Source organism: Amphibalanus amphitrite, unplaced genomic scaffold (genome assembly GCF_019059575.1).
Source record: "Amphibalanus amphitrite isolate SeventyFive unplaced genomic scaffold, NRLGWU_Aamphi_draft 001090F_arrow, whole genome shotgun sequence".
In the NCBI taxonomy this organism is placed as follows: Eukaryota; Metazoa; Arthropoda; class Thecostraca; order Balanomorpha; family Balanidae; genus Amphibalanus; species Amphibalanus amphitrite.
This window is the reverse complement of record NW_024882584.1, coordinates 113-19053: the sequence shown is the minus strand read 5'-3', so window position 1 is coordinate 19053 and position 18941 is coordinate 113. Positions and strand designations below refer to the sequence as shown.

Genomic DNA, 18941 nt, shown 5'->3' with positions numbered 1-18941 from the left:
CGCATTTATTGAAAAAAAAAGTCGAAGCATTTAAAAAAAGGAGGAGCTGATTGGCTTTCGGTATCTGTCGTCAAAAGATAAGGATTTGAGCAACATGTTTCGTTTTTACTATACCTTGAGAGGAGGTCTAATGAATTGATAAATTGAATTTTACACGCACTTGTGTTAAAATTTTAAATTGAATCACGTGCTTGCCGAGCTGGCATTGGGGTTGGGTCTGCAGCTGGAATTCACTGGAATTATTGGTATTTCAGTAAGTTGAGTCATATATGCCCTTGATTAAGTTCCTCCGAACTGACGTTAACGATTTACACATTTTTTCTGAAAATAAAACATTACCTTCCTTGAGTTCACACTTCACTGCCTGTAAGTGACGTTGATGATGATGGTTTGACGTGGGTTTGACGGTTTCCTGCCTCTCCTCATGCACCAGTAATTAAGGAAACCCAACAGGTGAGTTGAACAGGTTGAGTTGAGTTAATGGAAATGCCTATCAGAATTCAGAACAGAGCTGCAGTCTTTTGGATTCAGATTTCGGAGTCTGTCTGAGTCGACATTTTGGCGGCACTTCTGAATCTGATTTGTCCCACTGGGACAGGCCGAGTCCCGTTGTGTCCCGCTGGGACCGGCTGAGTCCCACTTTGTCCCGCTGGGACCGGCCGAGTTCCATTGTGTCCCGCTGGGACCAGCGGAGTCCCATTTTGTTTCGCTGGGACCGGCTGAGTCCCACTTTGTCCCGCTGCAGTCGGCTGAGTCCCACTTTGCCCAGCTGGGACCGGCCGAGTCCCATTGTGTCTCGCTGGAACCAACCGAGTCCCACTATCTCCCGCTGTTTTCGGCTGAGTCCCACTATGTTCCGTTGAAGTCAGGCAATCCTTTGTGTGACGTCTGCTCTACTAATACCCACAGTGTTTTGTGTTACGTGTGCAGTTTATGTCGTAAGATTTCCTGCGGTCGCTTTCGAGCAGCTGTGGGAGCTACAGGAAGTGTGAGGTCATACCCAGAATGCTGCTCTTGCCAGATTGGCTGCCAGACGTAAAGCCCAGTTTTCTTTACCACCGGAGCCATGACGCCCGCAGACACTGGAACAGGGCCCTGGAGCCACAGAAAATCCATCAACTCCATGGGGCCTGCCATGGGTGTAGAGCTTGAGTCGGTTGAAGTTGACAGTGTCATTGCTTTAACCTTGCACAGCAGCAAAGCTGGAGTTGATTTTTTTCAGGCTTGAGTGGGAGTTGGAGTCTGAGTCACCAAAAAATCCATTGAGTATGTAGCAATGACCAGAAGAGCGAATTTCCACCACTGACTGACGGATTGTTGGTTGACAATTGGGATGTGGCTGCTATGAGTTTGGGAGAGTAGGAAATACAGGGCAACAGCCCAATCCTGATAAATTTTGAACAGTATCAGTCACAGTGGTACCTTTTCAGGCAGGTGTCATACATACTTGTGTGGATATAGCTGAAGGCTGGTGATGAGCGTTGGCCTCAAGACGAGCTCCAGACTTGAGTTATGTCAGTTTAATTGCTGTCATCCGGGGCTATTTTGATATCTGCCTTCTCTAATAGATGTTGCCCAAATTGCCAGACCTAGTGGCTAGGGAAAAGTTACGGATTTTTCTTAGGAATTTCTCAGTGTGCTGGAGTTTTCAAAGTTCTGTCAGGAGTCTGAGTCACTGTGCCATCAGTTGCAGACATGGGAGTCAGTGGCGCCTGATTAAATTCTTAAACCTGGAAAGTATTCAACAATGATTACTTCCTATTTTTTTTTTTTAGCTAGGAATCAGTTTAAGCACCCATATTTAAAACAATAACCATGTCATTGCCAATCCTTTTACTAACAAAGCCATTTCTTCCCACAGTAATTGACCATGGAGGAAGATTTTGGCTTTGTTCCTCGTGGTAGAGGACGGGGGATGATGCGTGGACGTGGCAGGTAGGTTTGATGTTATCATCAGCCTTGTTTGGATCTTGGATTTTGGTTGTATTCATATGTGTATCTCTAGGCTTTTTTTGTGTTATGCTGCAATCACGGGAAATAAGTACGTCTTCTACCAAGTATCTACCATCCTGGAATATTGCTATGGTTTGTCAATCAGGAGTTAAAGGCTTAAGGTTTTTATGCAGGGTCAATATCCATTAAATGTGCATATATTGGTTATGTATTCTGTACATTTCGTCAGTTAATTATATCAGCCCATTTCCACTGATCTCGATGACGCGGGTGCTGTATGTCCCGGTATCTGAATACCCCCTCGTCTCGCTCTCCAGGGGCGGCGGCTACCGCGGCGGTGACCTGGAGCGCGGCGGGTACCGCGGTCGGGGGGAGCGCGGCGCTCGCGGCTACCGGGGTCGTGGCGAGCGCGGTGGCCGGGGCGGCTACCCACCGCGCGGCGGTGGCTACGACTCCCCGCGCGGCTACGGCCGCGGCCGCGGCTACCCGAGCCGCCGTGGCGGGATGGAGCACGGAGACTACGAGCCCATGGACAGCTACGAGCCGGCTCCCTATGAGGAGCCCGCGGCCGAGTACGAGCCCAGAGGCCGCCGGAGCTATGAGCCTCGCGGTCGCGGAGGGTACGAGGGTCGCGGCAGGGGCGGCTATGAGCCCCGCGGCCGAGGAGGCTACGAACCCAGAGGTCGGGGTGGCTACGAATCCCGCGGCCGCGGAGGTGGTTATGAACCCCGCGGCCGTGGAGGGTACGAGCCGCGCGGTCGCGGAGGATACGAGAGTCGCGGCCGCGGTGGCTACGAACCCAGAGGTCGCGGTGGTTACGAGCCGCGCGGCCGCGGCGGCCGCGGTCGACCTCACTTCGAGGACGCCGGCTACCCGGAGGCGCCGCCGCCCAAGCGCGGCCGCTTCGTGGGCGGCGGCGGCTGGGGCGAGTACCCGCCCGAGGAGCGCGGCTACGCGGCCGAGTACGTGGAGGAGCCGCGGGGGTACGCGGCAGAGCCCCGCCCGTACCGAGGCGGGTGAGTACACACAGCATGCGCGCCGCTGTTTGCCACACACACCAGTCACCAACGAATGTGGCAAAACACCATCGCGATGTAGCCTGTGACAGAGTGACCTCGTTTTGTCGCTTCCTGCTTTATTTTGCTTATCGCTCCATTTTTTTAAGCTGCTGCCTTTTCTAGTAATTTGCCGATCTGATTATTTGTTCCTTGCATGATGCAGACTGTTATTTTGCTAATATCACTTTAGTATTTATGTTTTAAAGACTTTCTGCTAACTGGCTTCGTCCTCTTGTCTGTTTTTGCTCACGTTTCTTTTTATTTTGTTTTATAGTTACTCCACCTATGACGCCGAGCCAGTGGAGCCCGGATACGGAAAGCGGTCATAGTGAGTCATATCGCACTTGCTGCATCACATTCGCAGCATATTTTGTTTACCAGTCCTCAGAGGTCTAGCAGCCTTAGCATCGACGCTATTTTTCATTTTGCTTATTTAAGCGACAGCTCCAGCTCCAGTTCTATTAAAGTGTTAGGATATGTTCAGCAACGTTGGCATTCAGATGATTGTGTCGTGAATTGTCTGTAAAGTATGATAATTGATAGATGATATTTATGGTTATTAGCTGTGCCCCGTGGAATTTTATGAGGGTTGAGGACGTTTGATAATTGATATAGTATCCTGTCTCAAGTGACTACATATGCATGTCCTGTTAAAATCGCCTCCTGTCCTTTCATTTCTCGTCTCCCGTCCTGTCTTGACTCGCAGCTCATCCACATTCAGATCACATCCGCCCACACCAGTTCGTATCTCCGATTTGTGCGCCGTGTGCGTCTTTCGTCCGGCTGTTTGCTAACTCGTCTCTGACCCTTTTACAGCGGCGGTGACGACTATGGCGGCGACCGTTACAACGGCGGTTACAGTGAGTACATTTGCGCGCTCCCTGAAAATCACACACTGGACTGTGAATATGTGAATATGTGAACAGAATATGTGAGCATACTCAACTCAACGACCAATAGCATGGGAGTGCTATTAGATCAAATATGTCCTCGCTTGTAGTGCAATGAGTGGACCGTTCATTGAAGTAGTTCCATTAGAAGCTAAAGAGCACAGCCTAGCGTTTGACTCTGTTCGTTGATACGTTCTGTCCATTGTCGCCGGTCACTAACGCTGATTTTTTTTTTTCCACAGACGGCCGGGCGATGGACGACGGCTACTCTAACGGTCGCGGATACGAGGCTGGTACGTATCTCCTCGCCCCGGGGAGGGGAACGATACCCGTATCCTTACCCTAACCCGCAGCGTAGTGAAGGAGAGGGTAGGAGGTAGGCTAGTGAATGCAATCATCGCTTTCAAAGAGTGAGGTGGTTTAGGCCAGTCAAGCAGTACCTATAAGCTCGACTTGACGGTATTTTAGATAGATGACCATTTAGATAGATAGATCACGACTATACGCCGCTTTTTATGCTGTTTTATAATTGTAACAGGATCAATATTCAATAGTCCTGTTCTGAATGCAACAGCATGCCAGCTGTTTTGCCAGTTATCAAAAATTGAATAAACTGGCCACAAAATTGGCATAAAAATGTAAATGATAGGCGCTAGCCAGACAATGATGGCGGCGACGATGGCCCTTGAGGAGAGTTGGGCTACGAATGGAAGAGGTGAATGTGCATCCATGTGATGCAACAGTGATGTTCCAAATGCTGTTATGCATGCTAGAAAAGGTATTATGGCCTAAATTGGTCAACGATCGAAGGAGTGTTTCGGTTGGATAACCTGTTACACATTTTTTTATGTGGAGTGTTGTATTTTTTCAATTTCATAAGGTGTATGTCTTCATTCATCACGCCAAAATTGAGCAGAATTGACCGGCTTGCTATCAGCTGTCAGTAAAAGTCAAAGTAGCTGATTAGATGACTGGTGGGCTTTCAATATGCTGATGTGCTGGAACCATGATAACGTTAAGAAACGGCGTCGACTCATGAACAGTGGATCTGTTGCCTATTGATATAACGATGAATGTCATTAGCCATTGCAGACCGGTACGAGCAGCAAGCTATTCTATGCCGAGCTTTTACCGGTAACGCCGGCTCTGGCCGCTGGAGGCGCTAGTGTAGCTCTTTAGGCGCCCAGCGGAGGCCGAGACGCCATACTGAGGCCTGGCTGACATGTTGTGCTCTCATCTGTTCTAGGTGGCCGTTGGTAGTAGGTTACATGTGCCCAAGGCTGTTGCGCGGGCACGGTAGACCGCTACGGTAGAACGCTGACAAAGGGGCTCCGCACACGCCTGCTAGGCGCTTACTCTAAAGTCGGGTGATTCCCTCGAGAGCGTGAGAGAGGAACTGAGACAGAGAGAAAGACAGAGCTGACGTGTCTAAGCCACGAGAGAAACTGTGACGTACCTATGAGTGGCGTGAACATGCCTGTGAGCTGCGAGACGGGAGTTGACCTTGATGTCTGCGGAGTCTGGAGCTAGGTTCGACGTAGTGCTGTTTTATATGTCGAATTCACTGAGATCCACGTTCATGTACTACTTTCATCTTACCATCTTCGTTAGTGGCCGCCATTCGTTGCTGTTCTTTCTCGCTGGAGAAAGCGAAGGAAAGTAACGGGCGCCCGATTAGTGTTGTAAGACTATCTCATCCTAACCGCGTCATAAAGGTGGATGCGCGAACAATTTCATTTACTGGCGTCAAAACGTTTTCGGTAATTTTACGAAAGGATAATTGTTGCTTTTTCTGTTTCTTCGGTTATAGTGTAAGACATAGCGCGACAAACTTTAATATGTACTTACGGAAATGAAGCCCATCATCAGCGTATTAGTTCCTTCGATGTCAATGTCATTACCTGATTGGTCGCGATCATTGGCATTTCAATGTCTCAATAAAAATCATGACGAACATGTAGTTATTACCAGAAATGCTCAATATTAGATGCATTTCTGAAGGCGATTCCGGTGGCTGAAAGGTGAAGGGATGCTATGTAGTCCGCGATGTATTGGGGAATAGAACTCTCCGAAACCATGTAACTTATCTTGTAGACATTCATGAATATGTGGCGTATGTTTACGAACAGCACTGGTACGTTTTGAAACCATTCGCATTGTTCTGCCTTCATGACATCAGGAACAAGACAAGCGTTACAAAAAGACTAGGCGCTGCAATGCTGGCCGTAGCGAATGTGTCGTTTTTTAGTGTCCCGTGTGTTGAGCGGAGTCTGATGCCGGCGCCGGGTATGACAGCCGTGGGCGTTGGCCGGCGGCGGGTGGGGCTGGCCCAGTGCCCGCCTCTGACGTGTCGCGCAGTAGATTGGTGGCGAGCCAGGCGGGGGAGGCTGAGGCCCCCAGGCGGGGGAGTGGGCCCCCCAGGTGGACCGGGGGTCACCACTGGCCGGCCTCCAGCGCCGGATAGGTAGATCACCGGATGGAGGCGGATTAAACCCAGGTGACCAGAGAGGGTGTGGACGGCTGAGACGCGAGTTAGCTTGCCGTTCCTTCTCAGTTTTGTTCTGGTCTTCGACGACAGATCAATGAATGGTCTCTATTGAGCAAAGCTCCGAGCTCGAGTGTGTGATCTTAGATCGAGATTCCAGACCAATGAAAAGTGATGCACGGAAACGGAGCTCGATTCGATCGCTTCTTCAAGTGATCTTTAGTTGGGTCATGTATCTTATAACGCATGATGATTAGATACCTCATTTCTGTATGAACCTCGTGTGAGCACCAAGCAGCGTTCATGTGGGCCTACCCGGCTGAGTTTGGTCAGGCTAGTGTACTTAATGTCTGTTAGCCGATGCCAAGCGGTAAACCGATGACGTGAAATGAGCGATAACCGGACACACCGAACCGGGTCGTGAAACTGCAGGCTTCTGGCAATGAACAGGAGAGGTCAGCGCAGGGCCCGGTCGCACGGAGAGGGTCAGGAGTGTCAGCACTCAGGACATCGCCAGGTAGGAGTGACCGAGGCTCAGGACGCCCCAAAATACGGATGACTGAGGTTCAAGACGTCCTCAGGTAGGGATGGCGCGGAGCAAGTAGCAATAGGAGCGGCCTGTTGTCCAGGCTGGCCGAGGGCAAATGTCGGTGCTGGACTTACATGGAGAGTAACGTAATGCCAAGGAAGCTGGAAAAGCTCACATTCAACGAAGCATATGCTCGTAATGTGGATTCGTATGCAGCGTAATCAGACGCGACTTTGTTCACTGTTTAACATTAAACTTCAGTATCACAGGTCACAGACTTCTCTATATTCAGAGAAGTCTATGCACTGATCAATGTTCAATGTTTTCTAGCTAGCCAACTCTAGATGAAAGGACTCGGAACCAAATAGTCCGAACAATGTGCTGAGGGTCATTTTGTTTTAGGCATTTTTGGTCAGCTGGAGGAAGCTATGATTTCCTAGGTCAAGTAGTACCCTTTCGATCCTTTCCTGCATGTACTTTGACTTTCGTTCTCTTGTTATGAGGCATCAACTTGATAGTAAATATATTACGCTTCTTATCTCTTGAAAATTAAATGATCTTTTGTAGACAACAGATTTTCACCGAACGCATTAACTATCACCTATCGAACGTTATGTCTTCTTCTCCGTCACTCTTGTCTTTGTGAATTGACCCCACCCAGCTCCGCCACCGTTGACCGAGGTCTGGTGATCAGGCTGACGGGTCAGGTCAGGGTCTCGTGTGACCTGACCTGACCTGACCTGACCGGCTGGATGATGACGTCCGTCGGCTAACCGCCGCGCTGGTGACCTGGCCTGGCCGGAGAGGACAATCACAGGTGAGACAGGGTGTGGGGGCTGGTGGTCCGGAGAACGGTGTTATCTGACGGTGGTGGTTATTTGTCTGATGTTTTTGGTACCTGTCTTCCCTGTGATGTCTATCTGGCCCTCTGGTGATGCTTAGACACATATCCTGTCACTAGCGCCACAGTAATAACATCGAACACCGTGACGCCAATACTAGGTTTGCCGCCGACTCACCATAATGTTCCCGTCACTGTTGGTCGTAATACCCCTCTCTTTGACAAAGCTGGATCCGAATCATCTTTGATCTCATTCAATAACGGTGGTGACGGTCGAAGGCATCGTTTGAATACCTACGCTTTATAGTGAGAGGACCTGTAGTCTCGTCAAGCTAGATCCCTGACCCTGACCTAATCGATGGACTCCTGTCACCCGCCGGCGAGCCCTGACCCGCCTGCCAATAACACCCCTGACGTGCCAACCAGTGTCAACCTGGCCCACCGACCAATAACACTCCTCACACCAAATAATAACACCCAGACACGCTGACCAGATGCACCGTGACACATCCGTCATCCAAGCAATAAAACCCTGTCCCACCGACCAATAACACCCCGACAGTGACCGACACCCTCCAATAACACCCTGACACCCTCCAATAACACCCTGACACCCTCCAATAACACCCTGACACCCTCCAATAACACCCAGACACCCTCCAATAGCATCTTGACACGCCTGTATATAGCATCCTGACGCAACGACCAATCCACGACACTTTTGACACAACCGATTGACAGGAAGCGAGCCAGACCGGCCGCTGGCCAAGGCGAACCAGCCCTGTACCACTTTATTTCACTCTCAACTAACGATCCTGGTTGATTTGACCTTGTGCAATGGGCTCAATTGTTGATCTCCGCTACAGCCACAGCGATAGCCATGAACCCTTGGTCCTCCCATGCGACAGTGTTGTAGTAAACGGTAACTTCAGACGAGTCTACGATTTGTGTATTTTAGAGTGTCCTTGAGCCTTGTTACCATGTGAGAATGGTTTACAATTCCGCTGGCGTGTTGTACAGACTGCATGTTAGCTAGCGACGCTATTCCGGGTAACTTTAACAATATCGACCATGAATCAGACCGTGCGGCTCAATGAATGTTTCGCGAGCCTCGCGTGTAAGACATCGACCGAATTGTAAATGGGCTCCATTGTCACGCTATTTGCATGCTGTGGAGAGGCTCGGTTTTACCGCGTTAGTATTACTGGTTGTATGGATGGTATCAGATTTACTCGTACCGAGGCACGCCACTGCCACTACCGGGATGTGTTCCTCATTGAGTGATGGCTGTCTGATTGCAGGATTCGGGCGGCTTGCGTCTGCCGGCACCTGAGCTGGCGGACCAGACCACCCAGCGGGGGGACCGCGGACGGTCCTGGACCGGGACCACACGGTGCGGTGACACACCAGACGACCAGAATCGGGACCGGACGGTCCCGGTCGCCTCAGCAGAGGTTGGGACGATTGTGTTCATGATTCAAACTACGCGAGAGCGCCAATAGACTACATGGCGCTTAAAGAAATGTATGTTTTAGAATTCTTATTACGGAGCGAGCGAAGCGAGCGTAGTCTTTCCTTATTAACGGAAATTTCTGAGTATGAGCGGCCGGCCGGCCGGCCGGCCGGCCGGACGCTTTTGCGAGGCTTATATCTCAGCAACCACTCGACCGATTTACATGCGATAATTTTTGTAGGGTAGCTTCATTCCTTCTACCAAGTATTGGGCTATTCCTCATGCATGTGGGTGACCCCTTTTGCACGTGCCACGTGCAAAACGAAGAGGTGTCAGTTTTGTAATTGTTGCAATATCTCTGTAACTACTTGGCCGATTGCGCTGAAAGTTGGCATGTAGGTAGGCACCCACTAGGCACTGCATATCCATGTGCCAGAGTTGGGGTGCTGCTGCACGTGCGCACGACGTGCAGGGGTCGTTTCCAGATCTCGAGAACGGCTCGACCGATTGCGCTCAAATTTGGCACACAGTTAGGGACCGGTTAGTAGGGTGCCGTGCACAAGTCAGTTGGGACCCATTTTGCACGTGCGCACGTGCAGGGTGCCGCTTCCAGACCTCGAGAATGGCTGGGCCGATTGTGCCCAAATTTGGCACATCGCTAGAGACCGGTCAGTAGGGTGCCGTGCACAAGTCAGTTGGAGGTAACCCCTCGCAATTTCGCACGTGCAAGGCCCACCCTCTCGCTCGCTCCGTTAGTCGCCCCAAAAGGCGTTATACTGGTGAACTAATGTCTTTCATTCATTCATTCGTTCGTTCGTTCGTTCGTTCGTTCGTTCGTTCGTTCGTTCGTTCGTTCGTTCGTTCGTTCATCCATTCATTCATTCATTTTCCCATTCCAGTTATACCTTTAGGTTAATTTATCTGCATTACTTACGTTGCCAAACGCTCATGTTTACCGCTATGTCCGTAAGACCCGCTGAGTGCTCATGTCAAATAAACATTTCGAAATCATTGACCCGATTCGTTTGAGATCTATGAGCGCTGAGAATGTTCGGGCAACTGCGCAGCGACTATTCCGAGGCAAATGTGACCCAACAGCAGGATTGCGTTCGATGCAGGATTGGAGCTGAATGCGCCATTGCCTGCGAAGGGGGGAACGCTAATGCGCCTCCGACTGGCTGAACTCACCGGATGAGTGTGGGGAGGTCTGGCACGCCCCGGCGCCTGGCGACGACCGAAACTCGAGGTGCAAATTCGGCTGCCTTTACTGAACTTGGCTACCGAGGATGAGCCGTTATGTTTCTACGTGATTGGTGTCATATATAAAGAGTGCCATAGAAAGAGGCGTCGACGGGATATGAGCACTCTTAATACACCGTGCTGACTAGCCAAGGGATGCTTGCCCGCACTGCGAATACCACCCGCCAATTTACATCTCTCCGATGTCGACACGTGGGCACTGATTTGTGAGTATAGCTGTCAAACCGCGCCTCTGCGCTAATCAGAGGAGTCCCACTCAGCACTTGGCAGCTGGCACGCTCACGAACGTCCGACGTCCGTTGCCCGACATTGGAATCTGTCTTCTCACAGAATCTAAACACAGCTGCTGCAGTGTTATGCGGATGGGTTTGAACTTTGAATCGATCGGTGCTTCATTCGAAGACAGCACACATCGCGTACACAAAGTTGCGCATCCTGTTTATGAGCGCATTTACCATTTATGAGTGTGGAAACTGAGCGAGAATCATATACTCGCCTCGTCTGTCGGTCGCTACCTCGGGTCAGCAGGCAACCGGTCGGATGCCGAGTCGTGACCGGAAGAGGTAGTCAGGTCACATCTAACCCCACTCCCTCGAGTCCCCGACCAGTTGTCCCGTGCCCGGCGACCCCGGCTTGGATCGTCTCGCAGGCCTGGTGTCGGGTGAGGGGCCCGGTGGTCACTTCCTGGACCCCCAACCCCTCCCGGTCAGGTATCTTCTGTCGGCAGCAGCGAGGTCTAGAGAGGGGAGGGGGAGCGAAGGAGGACTGAACAAACAGCTCGTTCACGCACCGTAACTTGAACAGCCCATCTGCCGTCGGGACGAGCAACGGATCGACAACCGGCAACGGCATCAGATACACGGTCTACAGCGGCTGGATGAAAGTTATCAGAGTCCTGGACCTGGTTCCCAGCAAGTACTTATCCTTCATCCCAGCAACAGTCAGCCTGCAGCTCCGGGGAGCTCAACTGATGTTTTACCGCTTCAACCCCTCCGCCGCACTGCTTTGAGTTCAGCACGACCGAGAGCACGACCTTCTACTGGAAGAGTTCCTCATCACACTGCAAACGCCCTAAATGTTGACAAGTATGCACATTATATTCGCTTTTCACATTCACAATAACCAATGCAGTCATCCAGAGGTACATGCGATATCAAATGAGAAAACTGCTCGCGTACAAAACCGCCACTAAACATCAGCTTCTGATTTGGCAGGGGGAAATGTGAAACAAACTGCGTTACAGCAGGCCTCACCCTTGTCACAGCTTGGCAATAACAGTTTTCAATTCAAATGTTGTCATGTTACAGTCCTAACTATCTTCACACTCTAGTAGCTAATGATTCAGCCAGCCACCGACAGTGGCAATACTGCACGGGAAAAACAATGAACAACATTGGTAGAGTAAATGTTATGTGGTTAGTTGAGGCAATCTACCTACTGTTTATAAAGAAAAGGGTATGAGTATACAGTTCCTTTCTACCAAGCTGTGCAGGGAAAACGTGCATGGCACTGGAATGATTTACTTATTTCTGAGGGTGGCCAGCATGTATTGCACAGATTATTTATGCCCATGTTTCTCAGTCATCATGGTACAACTGACCAAGAGGATGCTTCAACTGAATTGTTTGCCTTCAGTTCAAATCCAGTAACACCAGCTGCAACCAAATCTTGGCTCCAAATAAGCAAAAATCTGCTTCATCAGATTATGTAACCAGACATGCCACAGTCCTCCATCTAATGCCAGCCACAGATGCAGCTTTCATCCTTCTGGTCACTCAGTAGGGCACATTGGCAAACAGGTAAGAGACAGACTCGCCATTGTGGGTTCTTCTCAGGGCCTCTGCAAATATCATGGCCACATCAATGCACCTGATCTTATCACACTGGATCATGTGCTCATCCTGAGGGATGGTGTTGGTGGCGACCACAGCCTCAAAGCAGGCTCCGTTGATCCGAGCAATGGCTGGACCTGAGAAAATACCATGAGTCAGGATAGCATAAACCTTGGTTGCTCCAGCTTCCTTCAGCTTGTCTGCTGCCTTGACTATGGTCCCACAGGTGTCAGCCATGTCGTCGACCAGGATCGCCACTCGGTCTGTGACGTTGCCCACTAGCACCATGTCAGAAACCTCATTGGCTTTCTTCCTCTCCTTGTGGATAAGAGCAAAATCCACTTTCAGACTGTCAGCTATAGATGTAACCCTCTTTGCACCTCCAGCATCTGGTGAAACAATGATGCTGGTCTTCCACTCACTGATGTTTTCTTTGATCCACTTCAGGACTGCTGGCTCGGCGTACAGGTTGTCCACCGGCAAATCAAAGAAGCCCTGAATCTGAGAGGCGTGCAAGTCCATGGTGATAATGTGATCCATCCCAGCAGCAGTCAGCATGTTGGCCACCAGCTTGGCTGACACAGGAGCTCTCGACTTGTCCTTCTTGTCCTGCCTTGCATAAGGGAAGCAAGGCACCACAGCAGTCACACGAGCAGCCGAGGCAATTTTGCATGCGTTTATCATGATCAAAAGCTCCATCAGGTTGTCGTTGATCTCACCGCACCCACTCTGAACTATGTAGACATCTTCCCCACGCACAGACTCTCCAATTTCTACACATGTCTCCAGGTTGCTGAACTTCTTGGTGACCACGCGTCCCAGGTCGATACCCAAACGATCGACCACCTTGGCAGCAAAATCGGGGTGGGAACTCCCAGAAAATACCTTGATGTTCGGCATCCTGCGTTCTTGTTGTGTCGAAGACTCAATCTTTGTATGAAGTAAGCTCGACCTCGACAGGCGGCGTCCCTTCCTCAGTCACGTGCCCCGGGCGCAGAGGAACCACACGAGCTCCTGCGGGGGCGCGCTGCGAAAATGAACGTAAACAAACGGCGAGCCTCGCTGATCGAAGTGGCGCACTTTCAGCTCATGATCTTTATATGGCGCACTACTTTCAAGGAAGGTAGAAATGAAATCCTTTGTAAATCAGTTCTGCACACAGCAAAAATACATTCAAGCGATGACGTTTTATTTTGTTTTCATTGAGTTTTGTGGGGAAATCTATCTTTGGTAATCTTGGAGAAATCTTGAGATATATTCTAAAGATAAACAATTTAATTTACAATGCAAAGGTTTTGAAAGGTAGGGTAGGGTGATCATGCACGCCGCACGGGAAACTCGATTCTTTGACGGTATATGACGTCAATGTAAAAGGCCTATTTTTAGAGCTGCCGTATTTCAGTAAAAGCAGCTCGTTTTCGAATGCTTCAAACTTCAAAGAATAAAGATTCTTCAAGATAAGGAGCTGAGCTGAGGAAATCAGTTCCGAAAATGCCTACAAGTTGTGTTGCAATTGACTGTTGGCTGACCCAAAATCCCTTAGGATACATAAGTGCTTTTAAATTCACCTAAGGGGGTCCAATTTCCAGCTTCTGGGGCGCCAGATGACTCAGTGGTGGCCTTAGACGTCCTCCCATAAGGTGGCATATTTTGTATTAGGTGCCATTCTGTGGACACCTGAGTCCTAGGCCAGTCCTATTACGATCAAAGCCGAAGGGAGCTACGTGCGGCCGCAAACTAGCTCGTTTGTTGTGTGCCTCTGGCACCTCGGCACATCCGGCTTCAAGCAAAAGAAAGGAAGTGTAACATATTTACATATATTGTATTTCTCGGGTACTGGACATACGCGTGGACGAAATTATTAAATAAGGAAACAGTAATACGAAAGGTCAAGTAGCACACACGTCCCCGGCCCAGTCGCAGCGGCCAGCTCTGAGAATTGATCGAGAGGTGCACAGAAACTCGACATATCACCGGACACGACCGGACAACAGGCGCGAGCAGCACACGCTCCCTAGCAACTGAATACTGGGTCACCGGCGGCAGAGCCGGCCGTGAGATCACGCAGCGTCGCCAGCCGCACCAGGAACTCAACAGAACAGTGTACAGGGCCAGCAGTAGCTGCCCCGCCCCGCCCGCCGCGCGGACCGCGACAGCCCCCACCCCGTGAGCACGCGGGGGCCTCCTCTGACGCCGCAGGGCCACACACGACCCCTCCAAGACACAGGTGCAGACAGGTACTGAGGTATCCGCCCGCTGTCCATGTGGACTCGAACGGGCATCCAAACCGGAGGTCCAAGCCGACCGTCGCCGATCGCCCTGGTGACTAGACGCGACAGCAGAGCCTGGTCGCCACGCCGGTAGATGGCAGCAGCGAGCAAACTCCACCGCGCTACCCACTCTGTAGCCCCGGGGGCCCAGGGTTCGCCCCGTGACTGGAGCACGCCGCCGCCGGACTCTGTCCTCGGCACGCGCTCAGGTCCCGGGAACACGCACAGTGACACGGCAGACACACTCTCAGTACTCGCACACAGGAGACGCCAGGCGCCCCACCGCCGCTCCCATTCTCTTTGGTCCGCTCTATGTTATGCACTACTTTGACTCACACCAAACAACCCAGACGCGTCAGCGACGCCTTACACGCGCGAATATTGCAGAGTCGCGTATGGACGAGCACTGGCGCTCGCAGCGCCGCCAAGCGCCGCTGCCACGAACTACAGCCGCGCGTTTCCGCCGCCGGTGGCGCTGGCGGCGGCGCGGCGGCCGTTAGAAGCTCTGCGCGACGTGACGAAGCGCCGATGACGACGGCGCGGTGTGCGTGATGAAGTAGATGAGACGGGTGGGCAGCACTCCGGCGTTCAGCTGGTAAAACTCCACCAGCTGGATGAGGTCGTAGAAGCGCGTCTTGCCGCCGTCCAGCGAGAAATAGCACGTGACTGGCGACTGACTGGTATCCTTTACCTGCGGGGGAAGAAAGTAGTTAGCTCACCAGAGTATTTTAATACACGTATGATGCCTATCAACGATAGCTCGGCCGGTAAGATATCGGCCGAGGAAAAATTAACAGTAGAAGCTGTCGGAAGACAACGGTTAATCATCGCAAATTCCGAGCCCCTTTCACAATAATCCGTGATCTACGCCAACAATCGTCACCAGAACCCAGCCAAAGTCCACTGACATCGAGCCAGCTCTGCTCCTCCCCTCCAGAGCCTTCCTGGGCCTTTCACAACTGCTACCAACTGGATGCACGTCCGTCGCTCATTCATTATGCCTAGTTCATGAGCGTCACTATTTCCTTTGAAATGTGAGCTCAGGGCTCAAAAAAAGCTCCGTCCTGCCGATGAGGTCGGCGACCACGAATGCTATAACATTTCCCAGTGGTGCGACCAAAAACGCGAAATATCAAACAAATTTTCGAAGAATATCTTTAAAAACTATATAAATATTGTTAAGAATATTGCCATAACTTCAGCATCACTTATGCGCATCATTAAGTCATTGGTCACCATGGTTACTTCCACGGTACAACCTGGACACTGGACGGTGAGCAAACATACCACTGTTGTAGGATAAACTACCACCTTCCGTACACGGGAATACTACCACGTTTCCCCATCGGCGCTCGTCGGCGTTTTCTGTGCGACCACCCGTGTTAAACCAATGGGGAAGAGCGGTTGTCAAAATCGCCGACGAGCGCCGTTCATTGGTCGCCCAGATGGTCTCCTACTACGCAGTAGGTACGCGGCGTAACGTATTACGGGATGGGACGCTCACCCACCGCGCCGGCCCGGCCGGCCGGCCGCCAGCTGACTGCCACCGTGGGGGAAGGGACGCCGAGGGGGAGGGGTGGCGTCCGTCGGGTCAGCCAGGGGAGGAGTAGGGATTCGGGCACAAAATTTCACTCTCGTTTGTTATGGTGTATTTAAGCTGCGTTCGGACAGCCCGGTCACTGCGTGGAACTTCCACGCCGAGGAATTCCTCACGCAAACGCGTTCAGTCAGCGCGAAACACTATGGCCAAGCGGCCGAAAGGCGATCGTTTCCGTGAGGAGCTCATCGGCGTAGAAACTCCACGTGGAAACCGGGCTGTCCGAACGCAGCGTTAGCGATCAAACCACTGCTTTTAATTCATGTTGTAATTGCAGATTCGTGTACATTGGTGGCGCTTGATACGTGCTACGGTGCTGGGAATAGCAGCATTAGAAGTTAATTGGTTTAAAAAACGTTCCATTGCCTGTGCGACAACCAAAGAGCTATGGGCAGAGTACCTACTGGGCAGCCGGTGCTGCGACCACAATCTGAATAAAACTTTTGGTCGGCGACCACCAAACAGCTTTTTTGAGCCCTGTGTGAGCTGCCGACCAGCCGTCCCAGATTAAGCCAGACTCGACACACCCCTTTGATAGCACCGTGATGACGCCATTGGGTAGGCGGGATACTAATTAACCATGGCGTGGTACAGTGCACCGACATAATAATAACACGAGGGCAATCCCCAACTACCCTGACACGTCCCAGGAGGCCATCTCTGACAAACAGTGATAACATTTAAATGATAGAAGACAGCCTCAGCCAAGCGAGCTGCGGACAACGGTACCGATCAAACGAACGAAAACATCTAAAAAAATTCGGGGAGACTGCGTCACAAAAAGTAGCAGACTTCCTTTCTCTTCCAATGGGTCTAATAGTTGCCCATGAATCTCACAAGTAAGAGCGGTCTGACGCGATGGAACTAAAGCCACTCACCGGCATTATTTGCGCGTGGTACAGCTTCATCCGGAAGATGAACGAGAGGACGAAGGCCACGGGGTTGCTGCGGCTCTCTCTGACCAGGAACACTCTGTCGAACAAACGGGACGGCAGGGTCAGTGCGAGGTCAAACACACAAAGCGATAAGTGTGAAGAAGTTGTACCAGATCGAGCGGTCAGCACAGCCGGTACGAAGACAACGGTAAATCTCATTCAAGACATGGCACGAATTAAACAGAGTGCACACATGCAAAAAAAAAAAATGTGAAGAGGTGACGGGGTCAAAGGCCCAAAAATAGCATACAACGTGGTTCCTTCTAATTTCAGCATTCCGGTGCCACACTATCATACTAACCAAAATAAACACGATATAAAAGCTGACCGACGGAGTGACTTCTTAGACATCTACATTCAGCCAAAAATAGCATATAACGAGCCCATCCGAGAGTCACTATCTCCGGCAAAAATGATCTCCACAATGATGTCGTTGTTTGTAAAAACGCTCTTGCAGTGCTACATAAAGATCAAGAGATACGCCACCCCATGTCCTACCAAACACATTGAGCAACAGGGGCGTGTGTACATCTAACGAGCGCTTTCATGCCGCCCAGCTGGCGGGGAAGTCACAGGGCGCAGCCGTTTATACAAACGAGCCTCCTCGTTACCGTCCATAGCCGGCGCCGCCCACCGGCGCGGCGCGTGACCTTTGTGACCCGGCCGGGTCGCCACCCCGGCCGCCCCCGCGGTGGCGCAATGGCCGCCGTCCAAACACCGGCCGGGGGGCGCCGCCGGGGGGGGGGGAGTTCCAGGAAGCCGCTCCGCCCCCTGACCTGGCCGTGACGGGAGGCCGCACGGAATGCCACCGGGATGGCACGCCCTTCACCAGAGCAGGGGCCTGGGTCGTGATCGTCACGTGCGCATCTCAGCGGGCTACAGCAAACAAACATGACCAAGTGGGCGTGTCCGCTAATAATTCTCATGGGTTCGCCATTTGTCATTTAATTAATTCTCGTCTTATCTCAAGAAATTTCGATTAATAGTCATGCCCATACTTCTATAATGGTAAAAACTTCACTGATTCGGATAAAAGTGTTAGCCTCATAGCCAATGATGGCTTGAGTCTTGATATCATTATCGCCCTAAAACTCCGGCTGCTATCATCCCTGGGACGGTCTAAGTTCTAACTCCTCACATCCCTCATTACTAACCCGTCACGGCCGTACTATTTCCTCCACCGTATGTACACCTCTCCCACTGCCCTCCGTACTAACCCTTCTCGGCAGCACTATTCGGTCCCTCCCCCAGTCCGCCGTACTAAACCCCTCACAGCACTCTGTACTAACCCGTCTCGGCGGTACTATTCTCTCACGGTCCGCCATACTAAACCCCTCACAGCCCTCCGTACTAACCCGTCTCGGCCGTAATATTCTCTCCCTCAGTCCGTCATACAACCCTCCCAGCCCCTCGAACTAACCCGTCTGGGCTGCCCTCACAGCTCTCCGACGTCCGTACTTACCCGTCTCGGCCGTTGTGTTTGTGCAGCATTGCGATGCCTCGTCCCTGGTCAGGTTGCCATGGTACCACGGCTGTGTGTTGTGTATCGCTCCTTCAATGTCTCGCGCAGACGCGCCCGCCGCCAGTTCTGTGAAACAAAGAACGGGTGGGTTAGTCCAGTCGCGCAGTTCATTGCCAGAAGCCAGATTTGAAAAGTTGGGCCACAAGGCACCAAGGATTGAAGTAAGCCAGGCATGTTGATCTGGAAAACTTGTACACTGCTCTCATCATTCAGATGACAGTCATTGCTCTGACCTACGAGACATCACCAACTCGTAAAAACGACAAGTGAGATAGAACTCTCGAGCCAATCAAATGTCTCAAATGTCGTTATACTA

The 18941-nt window shown here is 51.3% G+C and overlaps 3 protein-coding genes across 5 annotated transcripts; 1 reads left to right on the top strand and 2 right to left on the bottom strand.

Moving 5' to 3' along the window:
• The first annotated feature begins 10 nt into the window (after positions 1-10).
• Positions 11-5855, top strand: LOC122370014 (TATA-binding protein-associated factor 2N-like). 3 transcript variants are annotated; one of them, XM_043345237.1, is made up of 7 exons: positions 12-253; positions 1862-1935; positions 2271-2969; positions 3286-3339; positions 3828-3871; positions 4144-4194; positions 5148-5855. In XM_043345237.1, the coding sequence occupies exons 2-7, from the start codon at positions 1871-1873 to the stop codon at positions 5159-5161; spliced, it is 927 nt and encodes a 308-aa protein (XP_043201172.1). In that variant the 5' UTR covers positions 12-253; positions 1862-1870; the 3' UTR covers positions 5162-5855. The 3 variants fall into 3 exon arrangements, with proteins under 3 accessions (XP_043201174.1, XP_043201172.1, XP_043201173.1); XM_043345238.1 differs by lacking the exon at positions 12-253 and adding an exon at positions 342-366; XM_043345239.1 differs by lacking the exon at positions 3286-3339 and having other exon boundaries at positions 11-253.
• A 5690-nt stretch (positions 5856-11545) lies between these two features.
• Positions 11546-13320, bottom strand: LOC122370016 (ribose-phosphate pyrophosphokinase 1). The gene has a single exon (XM_043345241.1). The coding sequence runs from the start codon at positions 13199-13201 to the stop codon at positions 12245-12247; it is 957 nt and encodes a 318-aa protein (XP_043201176.1). The 5' UTR covers positions 13202-13320; the 3' UTR covers positions 11546-12244.
• Positions 13321-14105: 785 nt separating this feature from the next.
• LOC122370019 (growth factor receptor-bound protein 14-like) lies at positions 14106-18691 on the bottom strand. Its single transcript, XM_043345245.1, has 3 exons — positions 18566-18691; positions 17047-17140; positions 14106-15262 (listed from the first exon to the last, which is right to left on the bottom strand). Exons 1-3 carry the CDS (start codon positions 18592-18594, stop codon positions 15068-15070), a joined length of 318 nt encoding a protein of 105 aa, XP_043201180.1. The 5' UTR covers positions 18595-18691; the 3' UTR covers positions 14106-15067.
• Positions 18692-18941: the final 250 nt, after the last annotated feature.